Source organism: Penicillium brevicompactum, assembly GCF_028827555.1.
Source record: "Penicillium brevicompactum strain IBT 35665 chromosome Unknown utg000006l_segment0_segment0, whole genome shotgun sequence".
NCBI classification, from domain to species: domain Eukaryota; kingdom Fungi; phylum Ascomycota; class Eurotiomycetes; order Eurotiales; family Aspergillaceae; genus Penicillium; species Penicillium brevicompactum.
The window spans coordinates 5,603,173-5,618,935 of record NW_026623209.1 but is presented as its reverse complement, the minus strand read 5'-3'; the positions used below and the strand labels follow the sequence as shown (position 1 = coordinate 5,618,935).

Here is a 15,763-nt window from a genome sequence, read left to right as displayed (position 1 = left end):
TTATCATTGCTTTGTAAATACCCCCCAGTTGCTGTACATACGGGCAGCTTTTGTTTGGATGGCTTGTACATCATTGTTGTATGGTGGTTACCACGATGTTGGCCTGGTATTGTGCATTATATGGCGCATTTGCTTTCCATATGTCGATCAAATAATACCAGCTCAATGACAGATATCGCCACATTGATTCTGACCTTTAATGATATGCCCGAACTAGGTAGGAGTAGAGTATACCGAGAACAACTCTTCTAAATAACCCCGAAATTGCCCTCACCATTGTCCCTTGACATGCGAGCTGACGGTCCTGAGGTCGTGCTGGGCATGTGGCCAACCACCCCTCCATTTCCCTCAAAACCAACATTATTGGTCTTCCTAATCATCTGACTCTTCACGGTAGAACCCAGCAACCAAGAAAGCCAACTCTAGAGCCTGTTTCTCATTGAGTCGTGGATCACAGAATGTCGTATACCGTTCTCCGAGCCCATCCTCCGTCAACCCAGCCGCACCACCCACACATTCAGTGACAGCCTCACCAGTAAGTTCAAGATGCATACCCCCAAGGAACGACCCCGCAGCACGGTGAATCTCCAAAGCCTGCTTCAGCTCAGACAAAATATCCGTGAAATGGCGCGTCTTCACTCCAGACGGCGTACTCTGCGTATTACCATGCATAGGATCACACTGCCAGACAGGAATATGACCCGATCCCTGCACAGCAGCAATGTGAGCAGGCAAGAAGTTCGAAATCTTCGCAGCTCCGTATCGCGAGATCAGCGTCACCTTCCCGACCTCCCGGTCCGGATTGACAACATCCAACAGTCGAACCAGCTCCTCCGGCGCCATACTAGGACCGATCTTGATACCCACGGGATTCGCAATCCCGCGGAAGAACTCCACATGGGCACCATCGAGCTGGCGCGTCCGATCGCCAATCCAGAGGAAATGGCTGGATGTCGCGTAGTAGGCGGTTTCCGACTGCGCGGTGCCCGGGTGCCGTAAGAGGCGAGTGAGACTCTGCTCGTACTCCAGAGATAGACCTTCGTGGCTGGTATAGATGTCAGCCGTTTCGACGCCGCGGTCTTTGTCGATTCCTACGGTGCGCATGAACCGGAGGGCGTCTTTGACGGCATTTACGGTTTTGGCGTATTGCTCTTTGATGGAGGGGGTGATTACGTGGCCGAGACCCCAGTCTAGGGGGAGTGGAGGTCGGCTAGGCCTGATGAGAGGGAGGCGCGAAGGTAGTTGAGGGTTGCTGCGGAGTGGAAGTAGGCGGAAACTAGACGGGATGGGTCTGGTTGGCGGGATGAGAGGTCTGCTGCGAAGCCGTTGATGTTGTCACCGCGGAAAGAGGGCATTTCCACTCCATTGACTACCTCTGTTGGGCTTGATCGTGGTCTGGAATTGGTGTTAGTAATTTTGGAATTGGTGATTCATAGTTGACAGTTAGGATGCTTACTTGGCGAATTGGCCAGCAATGCGCGCAATACGGATGACGGGCTTGTTGGCGCCTGTTGATGGTTAGTTGATTTTTACTGCACTATGAGATAGATTTACATACCCCAAATTAGAACCAGACTCATCTGCAACAGGAGCTTTACTTTGGCCTCGATCATGTCCTGGTTGCAGTAGTCGAACAGCTCAGCACAGTCGCCTAAAGCCGTCAGCCCAATGCCTTATGGTATCCTTTGCGAAACATACCACCCTGGAGCACAAATGCATTGCCTAGAGCCACATTTCGGAGGCTGGATTTGAGGTTGTTGATCTGAAGAATGTTTAGTATGACAATTCAGGATGTTTGCTCCGAGCACAATGCATACTTCTTGGGTGGTCACAAGCGGGGGTAGCTTCTGCAATTTTTGTAGTGAGTCTTTCAACCCTTGAAGATCTTCGTAAACCACATCTTGTTTGATGGGCTTTTGTGTCCAAGCTGAGAGTTCTGTTAGCGGCAAAGATTAGGGGTGTCAAATTGGCGCCTACAGCTTGGACTCCATTCCGCCATTGTGAGGCCGAAAGGTGGGGTGCTGATGGACTAAGCTCCTGATCGACGGTCAAACAGCCAAACGGTCGAGCGCAATAAGAGGCCACAGAATGACTCGGAGTGAATAACAAGGAAACGTCTTATTTTGCAAGGAATAAAGGGGAACTTGGATATTACGCGCAGCTTTGAACAAAATACCGAAGGGTTGCAACGTGACGCGCTTAGTCGCGGCCTGCAGATGACTCACTTGGTTGCCTGACTCTCAGGGCACTCACATCCTTGGACTATTTATTACTCAATCACGAACTATACCTAGCCCAGTCAATAATAACAAACATCTTAGCAATTGAGATATGAATTCAATTGATCGGTGTACTCCGTACTGGTGCCCAGGTGGGGGCCTGCGCTGACTTCTGCAGACGTAGCTCTAGCTTGGCACTAAATTGGAGCTCACATCATCCCCCAAGAACTATCCCGAATTCATTATCATTTGAACAGCAGGCACATGAGACGGTAGAACTGTCTCATTGCTGGGATGTCATAATGGTGGTTTTACAGTCCAATGGACTCAAACAGGTCGCGTTACAGCAAAATTTGGACCCTCAGCGGATGTGACCCCTAAGGGTCCAGCATTGTGGGCCTTGTAAATCAACACTAGGTCGTATTCGAAGGGCCCTGGAATCCACGTTTCTTCAGAGATCTAATCTGATGTTGAATAGAAAGCAAGGCTGCAAGCCTGGAGAGGCAGGTGCAATTTGGAATTGATGAGGCCTGTGTTCCACTAGCTCCCTACGTTGGTCCTCATGTCAGATGTTTTCACTGTTCTTTCGTGAATAGAGTCCATCGGTAGGTGATTTGGGGGTTAAAAATGCTCTTTTCCTTGGCGTCGTGTGTATTTCACAATTATTGCTGGTGTTCTGGATTTGGACGAGAACCTAGTACGGAGTACTCTTCAACGAGCGAGATGATTTGCCAGAATGGGCCTGTGTCTGCCTACGGAGTACTCCGTATTTCGTAGAGTCCACGGGTGTCAGAAGTGGGTATCTCAACACAAAGAGAACCTCAAAAAAAGTTCAGTGTGTTGGCCATTAGGTGATTGGAGCCTAGAGATGTGAAAACGAATTTCAAGTGCAGCACAGTGCAGTCAATGCCAAAACTAGCCATTATACGAGATTGCATCCAATAAGCAGGATGAGGCGTGATTAGCTCGTAAAGGAGAAGAGAAGACCTGAAGTACTCCGCACTTCACGATACTTCAAAACAAAGTACAAATCTTGAAAACCCTAGGTACAAAATAGGCAGGAGTGTAAGTTGCATTGGCAACAGTCATGCCAAGATAGCGCGAGATGAAGAATTATTTGGTTCATAAAAAGAGTTCGGATATCATAAACTTTGGGGGCCATAACAGAATTTTCGGTGTGCCGACTCCCCGATTTCCGTTAGCACTTGAGGCTCACCCCCGGACTTGGCGAAAAGGGGCTAAATTTGGAAAACAAGTCGGACCACGGAAAAGATAAAAGGGGGTCTTTAATCTTATTGCTGACGGGCCAAACGAGATAAATCGAGCGTTGTGTCGAAAGTGGCGGAATGAGGCCCGAAGCAATCGGCTCCATTGGACGGACTATATAAGCCCTAAACAAGCCCCGCCCAAGTGATTGGCCAGGTCTCGGGGCTAAAGTAGTTTTAGCAAGTTTGGGTTTTGCTTGTTTGGCTAGCGATGGCCAGAACGTGGCTAGTATCGTGAAAGAGCCGCTGCAATCCCTTGAGACCCTATTTATTTAGCCCCCGCCCTTGATCTTTTCCAATTTCACCCAGATCTCACCTCTCGTATCTTATATCCACTCCAATAAAATGCAGTACAAAGCTCTTGCCGCTCTCTGCTTCGCCGCTACGGCCCTGGCTGCCCCTGCCACCGAGAGCAGCTCGGATGATTACTCCGACCTCTATGATAGCTCTGATAGCAGTGATGCTTTCAACCTTGGCGATGTCCCTGACTCCATCCTGACCGTCCTGGCCACCGCTATTCCGGATTCGTGGTACAGCGATATCATGGACGATGCTTCTCGTTCTTCCATCGTCAGTGCCGCTGCAGCTGGTACCTACCCTGCCTGGTACAACTCCCTTCCCAGCAGCGTCAAGGCCTGGGCCACCTCCAACTTCGACGACGACGTCCTCGGTGCCTCTTCAACCATCAACAGCATTGCCTCCGCCACGGGAGCTTCTGGTAGCTCTGCCGTTGAGACCGGTTCCAGCTCTGCTGTCGAGACCGGCTCCAGCAGCGCTTCCAGCAGCTCCGATGCTAGCAGCGCAGCCGGCGTCAGCTCCACTGCCACCCAGACCTCCAACGCCGCTGAGACCTCTTCATCTTCCTCCTCGGACTCCAGCTCCGACTCTTCTTCTAGCTCTGCCTCCGCTTCTGCCTCCCCCTCCCAGTCCACTGGTGGTGCCCCCGCCCCTACTGGCGGTGTTGCCATGGGTGTTGCCGGTGCCGCCGGTGTTCTGGCTCTGGCCCTCGCTCTGTAGATGATTGGAGGATGATCCGCCCATGTTTCTAATATTGAAGCCCTGAACTACTGTATACCTGAGCTTATCTGCCGTCCATTTTATCACATCATATATAATACTTTCATTTATGGAATCACATAACATATAAAGCTTTGCAATTTTCTTCTAATGTACATATTGAATCATGATAATTGCTCATTTTAACTGGGTGTGAGCCAGAAAACCCTTGGAAATACCTAAATTACAGTTTAAACAAAGAAACTCAACTTGCGACCACATATCAAAACACCAAACGCATGGCGTGACACAGATATGGCTGTACTTTATGCTTATCCAAATAAACGGCGAGACGAATGATATCTCCACAAATCTTCAGCTCCACTTCGAAACTTTCCCTCTTCATCAGAGCTTCCGTGATCGCTGTAACTTTTTCCTTGGTGCCTTCCAAGATGCGGATAAGGTCGTCAGCGTTGACACCAGAAATATCTTTTCGGAGTGTCCGGCATTTGGGGGCTTCTCTAATCATGGTCAACACCCTTTCAATGACTTTTCTCAGTTGTAGCTGGAGTAAACCTAGCTTTCCAATGACCACCTCACGTTGTGTAAAAGTCCAACCACGTTGGCTAACCATGCTGGCTAGTTCGGCGTGCGACTCTATCCACTGGTGCCAGGCATCATGATAGGCCATTTCCCATGTGGTGACGGCGTTTGATAGAGTCATTTTGAATGCGAGCATGAGTAATGAGGATTTTGAGTTTTATGTATAAGGTGTTTAAGTGTTGAACGACAATATAAGAATTTTGATGGGAGACTCGTGAGTGTTTGGACGAGTATGATGAGTATGATGAGTATGATAAATACTCCAGACGCAGACAGTGCCAGGCTTTTAAGATATTTCCCGAGCTCATCAATGCCTTTGTCTATCTATTTAAAAGGTTCGATTCTGGTTTCGAGGCAAATGCTATTGTCACGACTCTTTGTCGACTGCCTTTGAGGCCATGCAATAGTCTGAAGCCCGACAAAGCCTCGATGAGTCGAACATAAAGAAGAATCTACCAAAACAAAGAGAACCAATATTAGAAGTCTTCATGCTCACACGTCGCTTGCAAATTCGTTACCAGATTAGACATCAAGAACAATGGCATTCGGATTATACAAGACATTGGCTCATCCATGGATCAACACCCGGGGTGCGGCCAGAATTAAGTTTCTGTAGCTTCAAAGACAGTAAAACAGAAGTCATTGGAATAAAGAACCATTGAAAAGACTTCTCATTTCGTGGTAGACTCCATAAAATACCTGGCTAGTTGAGTCGGATAGAGGAAACAGCGAGATGAAGGGAGCTGCAGGATCATCTGCTGAAAAAGACTATGTAATCTATGAGAAAAAGCTCGCCACCCAGAATGATACTTCGAATATGTTTCTATTGCTTGCTACATTCTGAGAGTGGAAATATGGTACAAAGCATGGCCCAAAGGGTGGAGCACGCGGGTGGTGGAGTAGCCGATCGACATGGGCCAAAAACAGATCACCAGATGCCAAGTTGACCCCAAACACCGAATTATAGTAATCAAACAACAGAGCTTGTCACAATAAATTTAAACGCATTTCAAGGATGTAAAAGTAGCTTGAAGTACTTTGGGCTTCGGGGCTGAGGCAAACAATTATGTCAGCGCGTTGATAAATTGGCGTGACGTCAAAACACAACAATCCTTTGTACTCCGTACTTTCTCTTTCGAACAACCATGTCAGACCCTATCCCATCCGCAACAGCCGACCATGATGCCGCTGATCATAAATCTGTATCTAATGCCGAAGATCGCAAAGCAGCAGCAGCTCTCTCTTCCCTGAATGTGAGCGAGATTGCCACGGAAGGTGCCTCCGATGGAGCACCAGAAACAGCCAACCAAGAAGCCTTGGGCAAAGCAATGAGTCGCCTTGATATAGCCACCGGCGAAGGCTCGATGACCAAAAAAGCGGGCGTGCAGAAGTCTGCAGGAGGTGGGGCAAAGCAAAAGGTCGTCAAATTGGCTGCTGCTGATATTGCCTTGCTGGTAAGTTTCTATGATCCAAGCGAATATTCAAAATGACTGATTTGATTCATTTCACAGGTGGATCAGCTAGATTTGACCAAGATCAAAGCCATGGAATTGCTAAAGTTGCATGATGGTGATACCTTGAAAGCAATGAAAGCTTTTATTGCCCCGACCTTCAAAGCATGATCGCAACACTTTCCGTTCAATGATCTGACGATCAGAAAATAGGAGATCGAGGTATGAGACTAAAAACTATGTACTTTGTTTTGACCAGGCGTGAAAATAGTTTTGTATCAAATGCTTGTGTTGTGTATGGTGTGTCGCGTCCACGGGTATTTACATGTGTAACGTTACCTAGCTCACACCTGCCAAATGGAGCGTCATCAATCATTCCTCCTCCTCGTCTTTCTTTTGTTCTATTCCCTTGCCCTCGTATATACTCCATAGCATAGCCCATCCAACCATTGCCTGAGCAGCCAACGCCCACCAAACTGCCCCGATCATGTTGTACTCGAGGCCCAAGCCAAGCCCCCAACCTCCAAGTAGCGGGCCAAGCGTGCGACCCGCACTGGAAATGCTCTGTGCTACGCCATGAACTGTGCCAAGGACAGATGCATCCGTGACACAGTTGTTCACCAAAATGATAGCAGCAGGCAGAATAAATGTGCGTGAAATAACCTGCAGACTGACGACGAAAGTGAAGGAAGGCCAGACAATCGCCGGAATGCGCGGAAGAATCACCAAGAAAGGCATCAGCATATAAGAGATAGGCGAGAAAGGAAGGAAAGTGCGGAATGAAGTCAGAGTTCCGAGTTTCGTTTGTATCTGCGGATACAAGAAAATCTGTAGCGGCAGGCCGATGAGTCCAATGATCGCAGTAGCGAGACCGACTCGCGCGGACGGAAGACCGAGGCCGCCGCCGAAATGGAAAAATCCTTGCCGCGAGTCCTCGGGGGCACGGGGTGCTGGCAAGAACACAAATGTCATTGAATTGAAAGCACTCGTGTGGAAAGCGAGCAGGAAATTGGCCAATAGAGTCAAGAGAACATTGCGAGTCCAGATCTGGCGGAAGCTAGGCCTCTTGTGCACCCGAGCTTGCACGCGTGAGCGGGCTGGGCTTGACGGCACAGACCAGGCATCCACGCTGCCGTCTTGGTAGACAGAGTCGTCGTCTCGGGAGCGTGTGAGGGGGCGGTAGTATCTTGGTCTTCGTCTCCACGCTCTCGTGAGTCGCTTGCCAAGTTTTCGGCCCCAGTCTTTCTTGTAACGTGCGGTTTCGTGGGTCTTGTTTCAATTAGCAAAGGTACCGTCTTAAGAATGGCTATTATCTCACCTCATCAAGGCCGAGGAGAACTGCGAGTACTGATGCGAAGATGAAAATTGCGCTCAAGACGTTCGGCAATGCGTATGGCCAGCGCTGCATCCACCAGACACCTTCTTTGCCTCCGATGATAGATCCGGGGCCGAATATCTGGGGGAAACTGTTGACAGGATCGGCCAAGGAACCGCCGAGGATTGGTCCAATGATGACACCAATGTTGAAACACATTGGCAAAAGCAAGAAGGCTCGTGATTGATACCTAGTCCGTCAGTTTTCATATCATACGCAAGTTCATCGAAAGGAGCTCACTTCTTTTCGCAAACAATCTCTGCAATCAGCGTTCTCATCACTCCAATGTTGCTGTTTAACACTCCACCTAACGTTCGAAAGATCATTGCAGATACGAAGTTGCGAGAGAACCCAAAGCCTATACATGACAAGCAAGTGCCCATCAATCCGATCAAAAGCACCCTCTTCCGACCCATCCAGTCGGCATCTGCAAGCCTACCCCACCATACAGCTGTTATGAACTGCGCGGCGGTAAAACTGCCCTGAAGAAGACCCGCCTGAGCAGAGACCTTGGAGTCTGGCAGAGATGGATCGAAAGATTTGAGCTGATAGAACATGTACGCCTGCAGAGAAGTCTGTGTCAGGGGCTCCGAAAGTCGAGCGAAGGTCAGAATCGCCAACTGGCCCTTCTTCGGTAGCGAGCTCCAAGTGACAGGTTTTTCCTGATCCTCAATTTGCCCAAGCGCGTCGTCATGGTCAAAATCGCTCTCTTCCCCAGAAAACCCTCGATGGTCAGTTAACAAGGGTGCAGCTTCCAATGTCCTCAGGGGCGGCAGGTCGGTGTCGGAACCAGAATCATCACCGTCGAGGTCGCTATAACCGTTGATACCTGGACTTCCCACATGACTGCTTGCACTTTGTTCAGATGCGTGGGAAGACAAACGAGCATCCTTCCGGTCCCCAGAGCGGTTGGGGCCCAAGCCTCGGGTTTGCGAAGAGGTCCCCATCAACAATGGCTTGGTTCAGAAACCTGTCACGCGAGCCTATGCCGATCAGATGTTTCAAGCCTATTTGCTTGTTTTGAGACTATTGGCTGGTGGCTAGTAAACCTGGAACCGAGCTGAAGTGAGAGATTTTGAAATTCCAAATTACACCATTTCCCCCCACAGTTGCGATGCGGAGTTGTTGATAACACTCGGATCACTGATCATTTTATATGCCCTTTCTCATTTTGATATCTTTCTCTCGTTTTCTTCGAAATCTACTCGCCTTCCACTATACTTCCTTTTAGTTCGCTCGCTTTGATCATCCCATCAAGCATTTTGCTTGAAGGCAAAAAGTAAAAAGATATGTTTGTGCACCGACCGGGGTTCGAACCCGGGCCATTCGCTATACCTAGCCTGTATCAAACAGGCCATTGGGAAGCGAACATCGTAACCACTTGACCATCGGTGCTGAAAACAACTGTTTTGTAATTTCTCAATTTTGTATACCAAAAATTCAAGACACTAACAAGGCAATCGCCCAATATGAAGCCGACATCAACAACCTACACAGTGATATGTTGTAGCCAGTTGCTAACATGCGCCAACCAGCAATAATCGAAGCTGTGCTAGCTTTATTGCTACCCAGGTGCTGTTTGAACCCCATGGACTAAATGGGACGTCTTAAGATCACATTTCTACCGAGTCAACTCTCTCCTATGCGCTTCCGGCCAAGGATTGCAGTGAAACTTAGTCTTCATTTGAGACAGAGACATACACAGTACTATGTGTGGGTCTGGAGCGCCGACATTGAAAAGACCATTTTTGGTAAACGCTTGTTTGACTGCAGGGACAGACAAAGCAGGCATATCGTTATCACGAAAATGAGCTTCCAGCGAGTATGCTAGACCTCGAGGTTGTAACGCAAGACCGGTGACCCGATGATAATTCGGCAAAGAAGGCCGGGGTGATCAGAAGTATCGGAGTACTCTGGTAGCTTGCTTCAGCCATTTCAATATTTTCTCTCTCATGGTTTTCCGGTAGTATCTTTGTAGTATCTAGGTAGTACTCCGTACCTATTATCGAAATATTTCAACCTTCCTTTGAGCGCGTCTAGGGCTAAACCGACAAGAATTAGAGATAAATATCCATTCGGTTATCCATGGTTTATCGGCGTCTCCCTCTTAATCAATTGCATACAGATTAGCACACGTGCCTGACGCATTCCAATGCCATTCTCTCTCTCTCTCTCTCCACAGCGCTTCGCTGCAACATCCAAAAAGGTCTGAGAGCATACACCCAAAATATGAGGCAATGTTCTCAGTGATTAAACTCAGACATGCGTTCTGCAAATAATTGGATTAAAGTTATTCAGAGAGGCGCAGCTCGAACCATGTGACAAAACCGCGCGATGTGAGATCTCAATTTCTTATCTTTCTTCAGCTCGGATATTGCGCGAGTCTATTTTGAATTTGACTCACTATCAAAAAGTGGTGGTTAGTAGTGACCTCCCCGGGAGCTATTGAGACATGGCTTGAATCACCTTGCAGATCAGCCCCATGCGATGCCCAATCAACGCCAACCACGCCCGATCTTCGCATCCACCATGGATCTGACCTGTCAACCCGTTTGACCCCAAGGTTCGCTCGAAGATCATCAAGCTATCGGCATCGTGCAGTCAAGTTGACATCAGATGCTTTGAAAGAAAGTAACTGTTGGCGATCAAATATGCAAATCATGTTGGGTTGCACTAATCTCGCTTAAACCATCCTCTTGCAGATAGAGTGCACGCACTCGTCGGTTCACCGAGTTCAAGTTGCACTGCATTGTCAATAATCTGAACTTTAGCACTCCGTAGAGAGTACCACAAGATGCCTCATCGGCCGTTTGCTCTTATGGACCGAAGGCCTCCAAGACAAACAGAAATGGAGCTAGCCGATGGGACCTCTTCCATTAAGATCTACATTCCAAAGTCAACCGCCATTGCCCTCGGCGCTTTGAGGGAATCCCTTGCATTTCCCCCATTTCTTCCTTGCTTATCGGTTAATCCTCCAGCCTGACACTGACATTTCCAGGCTCCGACGCATGACGCGACAGCCCGGTCCTTGGTAGCACTATCCTGAAGTGCCAGTTGATATAGTTGATCATCTCACCGACTGATCGGAATTATTTTTCTTGTCGGCGCCAAATTTCTGTTTTGAATATTATTTCTTTACTTTTTCTTACCTCCGATGTCCGCTGAACTGGCCATGGCGCCCAACCGGTCTTGTCACTGATGCTGCTCATCGGCTGAACTCCAAGAACCCTCACTGGTCCTTCGATGTTTCCCCTCATGCATGATCAACTTTATTTATACCATTCATAATTCGAGGATTCCTTCTTCGGGGCAGGAGTTGCTCTCTCTAGCATCATGGGAACCGAATCTCCTTCTCCGCGCCAGCTCTTTACAGAGGCCATAATCTTCTGGTCGATTGGGCTTGTGATTTATGTTGGCAGAATGTGAGCTTGAAGAGATAATCCAAGCGAATTCAAAGCTAACCGCTGAACAGGATCGCTCGGATAATCGCCAATGGCTCCGTGAAACGGTTGTTCGGTATGGTTCCTCGAACATGTGGATTGGCATGAGCTTATGAAAAATGATCTTTCTCAGTGGACGATTATGTTATGACAGCAACATTCGTGGGTCTCAGTGAACAATCTTTTCATAGCCATGCTGACTTCCGATCGATATAGGCAATTTACACCACACTTTTGGTCCTAATCCAAATCTCGGCGCGCTATGCAACTAACCTGATGGACCCCAATGACTACGACCAAGTGTTAGCGGACCCAAAACAAGTCAGTGACCGGATTTACGGAAGCAAAATAGTGATTGGCTTGGAACAATGCATGCTCGTTTCAACGTGGGGGGTCAAAGTATGCATGCTGATGCTCTACTGGCGAATCACACAAAACCTGAAATCGAACCTATACATCAAGATCCTTTCTGTATATGTCGCTGTTGGGTTTGTCGTCATTATGGTCACATACTATGCGGTGTACTGCCGACCATTCTCACAATACTGGGCCATGCCCGTGGACAATATGCAATGCGCGACATACCAACACTACTCAATCACACAAGCCGTGTTCAATATTTCCTCCGACGCCGTGATGTTCGCGATCCCGATCCCTCTTTTGATAAAAGCTCAGCTCAAACGCCGCAGGAAGGTGGTTCTTATCGGCGTCATGAGCTTGGGCTTATTCACCATCATCGCCGCCATCCTCAACAAATATTTCAACTTTGCCTCGCCACTCACAACGCAGTACCAAATATGGTATATCCGCGAAGCCAGCACTGCCATCTACGTTGCGAATCTCATGTGCTGGTGGCCACTCCTACGCAAAATATTCGGCCTCAAGGCTTTCCAGTACAACAGCAATCGTGGCCAGCGAGCTGGCAATCAAAACAACCAAAACAAAAACGGCAGCGAAGACTATTCCAACAACTCACAGTCACAACCTTCTTCTTCTTCTTTCCCTCGCTCGTGGAAGCCTCCTTGCCGTCGTGGCGTCAAAGGTGCATGGTTCGGACACAAGGCGCGGCGTTCAAGCACAGAAGCGATCAATCGACCCAATGACGATTTCGCGCCTGATGTTCAACGAATGGATGCTGTTCCACTGGACAGCTGGGATAAATCGGAAAATTTTGGAATTCAGACACCTGCCGCACAGAGCTCCAGGCATGAGCTGCAGCATGGACTGATGTATTCCGAGGACGATTCCGATGTACAAACAAAGCACAAGCAGCGTACTCATTCGCCATGTTGATTTATGTATATGCAAATTTTCTTCAATTTTTACAATTATCGTGCAAACATGTGTGTAAATTCTGTAATGGGATAACCTTGGAAGACAACCTTGCATTATTCCAAGGTTATATTTTAGCTGTTCAAAGGAAGACCCCGGGAGCATCCGTGCCGTGATCCGTGGATGAGTTGATGGTCGCATGCCTTGAGGCAAGAAGACATGATACCAGCGACTCTACCAGAATTGTCGCCTCGACGAGACTGTTTATTCTACCGCCACCGCAACACCAATGTCAATTAGCCTTATTTTCACGGGTTGACCAGTTGGAATAGGCCCCGAAGAGGCTGTTGTGGAGGTGTGTCACAATGACGCAGAGTGCCACTCCCCAATTGATATTTAGTATTTAGTTAAGATTTAGGGTACCTACACACCCAGCTACTATCTCCACAGAATCTATATCATCTGCACGCTGCACCGTCTCTAGAAGTCGCAAATCCGATAAGAAGTGTGGTAACCTGTCATGGCGACGCCAGGAACTCAGTATCTGATGCAGGCCGGCTTAGCGGCCGGCATGTCAGGCTCTCAGGGACTACACAGTCCGCGTCTTCAACCGGTAGACCGAAGACTTAGTGACCCTGTGAACATGCTCCCCGACGACTTCATACCCAACTCCCAAAGTCGGATGGCTCTACCCGGGGTCAATGGCAAGGATGTACTCGTCCCCTACATGAGCGTTGGTGCATGGTCATGGGGCGACAAGGCGACCTTCCAATACAATCCTACACAGGACCTACCGCGCATCCATGCAGCCTGGGCCAAGCTCAAAGCTGTCGGTTTGACCTTCGTCGACACTGCACAGTCTTATGGTGATGGCGAGAGCGAGCTGATCTGCGGAACTCTTTTTGACGGTATGCCTCGAGACTCGTTTGTCGTGCAGACCAAATGGCTGTCGACCCCAGACATGACCAATACGCTCTTACAAGCCGGTGGACCTAAGTCCAAGCTTAGAGACTCACTCGCTCGACTTAGACTTGAGTACGTCGATATCTACCTCGTTCACGGTCCCATTCATCCCAGTAAGATCTCCACAGTGGCCAAGGGTATGGCCGAGTGCGTGGAATCAGGAATGGCGCGGGCTGTCGGAGTCGCCAACTATGACACGCAGGAGATGATCAAAATGGCCGATGAACTAGCCAAGCACGATATTCCGCTCTGTGTGTCCCAATGTGAATACTCGGTCATTCGCCGGCTGCCTGAAGTCAGTGGGATGATCCGGGAATGCAAAAAGCGTGGCATCTGTTTCCAGGGATTCGCCTCGCTTGCTGAAGGCCGTTTGTCGGGCAAATATTCACGCTTCAATGAGCCGCAACGCCGCCGACGCTTTAGCAGCTACCCCATGCATTTGCTAGAGCCCACGATCAATGTGTTGAAGAGCATCGCGGAAGAGCGACGTGTGCCGGTTCCTGCAGTCGCACTGAACTATTCGAATAACAAGGGTGTGTTACCTTTGGTCGGTGTGCGCGATGTCGACCAGGCTGAGCAAGATATGCAGGCGTTGGGATGGCGATTGTCGGAAGATGAAATGAATCGAATTGAGGGAGTCAGCTTCCAAGGACACAAATCCACATTTATGCAACATGGTTAGAAGAAACCAGAGATAGACGTCAGAAACCAAAGGACAATCTTGGAATAAAGCAGATCACATTCCTCATTTGCAATAAATAGTGGGCATCGGCAGTGAACAAGCTGAAACAGTCGATCAGGGCGGGGCCGATAAGATTCCCCGCCATAACACGAAGCTCTCCCTTTTCACTTCTCACTTCTGTTTCACTCCCCCACAATGGATCGTTCTAACAAGCCTTCTGCCATTGGAGTCGGTGCTTCACTCCCACAGCCCTCTTTGTCCATCAAGGACAATGTCATCGAAGCCTCGCTGCCTACCGGTCAATCCGTCCAAGTCCACCTCTATGGCGCGACTGTGACCTCGTGGAAGACCAACGGCAAAGAGCAGCTCTTTGTCAGCGAGAAGGCCCATCTGGATGGCTCCAAGCCCATCCGTGGTGGCATTCCGCTTGTCTTCCCTGTTCGTGGACTACTGTCCTTGCTCCCCTCCGTTGAATCTAGCTAACCGTTCTTCTCTCTTCAGGTTTTCGGACCCCCGCCCCAGAACCACGCTACATCTTCACTACCGCAGCATGGATTTGCGCGTAACTCCAACTGGGAGTTCCTTGGCAAGTCAACTTCGGACGCGCCCGGAAAGGATAGTGACAAGGCCGATCTCACTGTGAAGCTGGACTTCGGTCTGTCTCACTCCATGCTGACCGAGGAGTTCCGCGAGGCGTGGCCGTACGAGTTTGGACTGGTGTACAGTGTTACACTGACTAAGGACACATTGGAGACTTCCCTGCAGGTTCGCAATGAGGGCAAGCAGAACTTCGAGTTCCAAGTGTTGATGCACACTTATTTGAGCATCGAGGTATGTACAGGATCTTCATACTCAAACTAGCGCTGATGTGATTCGATTATAGGATATCTCCGATGTTCGTGTCAAGGGTCTTGACACCAAGACTTATCTCGACAAGACTCTCCAGGGATCCTCCCACGTCGAAACATCAGCAGCACTTGCCATCACCCAGGAAACCGACCGCGTGTACCAGAACCTCGACCCCGCCGTGCCAATCGACGTGACCTCGGCGAAGTCCGATCAGTCTTTGTTCTCGATTACCCGCGAAGCGTTGACTGATGTTGTGGTTTGGAACCCTTGGATCGAGAAGGCCAAGGGCATGGCTGATTTCGGTCCGGATGAGGCTTACAAGAACATGATCTGCGTGGAAGCTGGCTCTGTCGCCAGTTGGCAGACTCTCGAGGCTGGTGAGGCCTGGGAGGGCGGCCAGAGCATCAAGTCTCGGCTTTGAAGACAACCTTGCAAGGGTACCTTGGACCTCTTATGATACGCACTACTAGTTTATGACCTCAAGACAGCCTTTCTTAATGCCATTCAATAGATTTGCTCATGGAGTCATACCTGATGGTCAATCTATGCTTTGCTCTTTGACCAATATCTTCCAAGATTTTTATCATTGATCTGGATTACATTTCGGACCTCGTTGATTTTGATGAACATCACCTATTGATACTTTGG

The 15,763-nt window shown here is 49.0% G+C and overlaps 8 protein-coding genes across 8 annotated transcripts; 5 read left to right on the top strand and 3 right to left on the bottom strand.

The window, feature by feature from the left end:
* Positions 1-372: 372 nt before the first annotated feature.
* Positions 373-1,999, bottom strand: N7506_010349 (3-deoxy-7-phosphoheptulonate synthase class II; the record flags this gene model as incomplete). The annotated part of the gene is made up of 7 exons (XM_056959642.1): positions 373-1,190; positions 1,283-1,395; positions 1,457-1,508; positions 1,559-1,651; positions 1,699-1,762; positions 1,818-1,927; positions 1,978-1,999. The coding sequence occupies 7 exons, from the start codon at positions 1,997-1,999 to the stop codon at positions 373-375; spliced, it is 1,272 nt and encodes a 423-aa protein (XP_056809032.1).
* A 1,830-nt stretch (positions 2,000-3,829) lies between these two features.
* N7506_010348 (uncharacterized protein) lies at positions 3,830-4,501 on the top strand (the record flags this gene model as incomplete). The annotated part of the gene is made up of 1 exon (XM_056959641.1): positions 3,830-4,501. One exon carries the CDS (start codon positions 3,830-3,832, stop codon positions 4,499-4,501), a length of 672 nt encoding a protein of 223 aa, XP_056809031.1.
* A 262-nt stretch (positions 4,502-4,763) lies between these two features.
* On the bottom strand, positions 4,764-5,204 carry N7506_010347 (uncharacterized protein; the record flags this gene model as incomplete). Its single annotated transcript, XM_056959640.1, has 1 exon — positions 4,764-5,204. One exon carries the CDS (start codon positions 5,202-5,204, stop codon positions 4,764-4,766), a length of 441 nt encoding a protein of 146 aa, XP_056809030.1.
* A 1,024-nt stretch (positions 5,205-6,228) lies between these two features.
* Positions 6,229-6,705, top strand: N7506_010346 (huntingtin-interacting protein K; the record flags this gene model as incomplete). The annotated part of the gene is made up of 2 exons (XM_056959639.1): positions 6,229-6,537; positions 6,595-6,705. 2 exons carry the CDS (start codon positions 6,229-6,231, stop codon positions 6,703-6,705), a joined length of 420 nt encoding a protein of 139 aa, XP_056809029.1.
* Positions 6,706-6,906: 201 nt separating this feature from the next.
* On the bottom strand, positions 6,907-8,856 carry N7506_010345 (putative MFS multidrug transporter; the record flags this gene model as incomplete). The annotated part of the gene is made up of 3 exons (XM_056959638.1): positions 6,907-7,803; positions 7,853-8,099; positions 8,150-8,856. 3 exons carry the CDS (start codon positions 8,854-8,856, stop codon positions 6,907-6,909), a joined length of 1,851 nt encoding a protein of 616 aa, XP_056809028.1.
* Positions 8,857-11,242: 2,386 nt separating this feature from the next.
* On the top strand, positions 11,243-12,642 carry N7506_010344 (uncharacterized protein; the record flags this gene model as incomplete). Its single annotated transcript, XM_056959637.1, has 4 exons — positions 11,243-11,331; positions 11,382-11,425; positions 11,483-11,511; positions 11,566-12,642. 4 exons carry the CDS (start codon positions 11,243-11,245, stop codon positions 12,640-12,642), a joined length of 1,239 nt encoding a protein of 412 aa, XP_056809027.1.
* A 499-nt stretch (positions 12,643-13,141) lies between these two features.
* N7506_010343 (uncharacterized protein) lies at positions 13,142-14,266 on the top strand (the record flags this gene model as incomplete). Its single annotated transcript, XM_056959636.1, has 1 exon — positions 13,142-14,266. The coding sequence occupies one exon, from the start codon at positions 13,142-13,144 to the stop codon at positions 14,264-14,266; it is 1,125 nt and encodes a 374-aa protein (XP_056809026.1).
* Positions 14,267-14,461: 195 nt separating this feature from the next.
* N7506_010342 (D-hexose-6-phosphate mutarotase) lies at positions 14,462-15,536 on the top strand (the record flags this gene model as incomplete). The annotated part of the gene is made up of 3 exons (XM_056959635.1): positions 14,462-14,704; positions 14,768-15,097; positions 15,150-15,536. 3 exons carry the CDS (start codon positions 14,462-14,464, stop codon positions 15,534-15,536), a joined length of 960 nt encoding a protein of 319 aa, XP_056809025.1.
* Between the last annotated feature and the right edge of the window lie 227 nt (positions 15,537-15,763).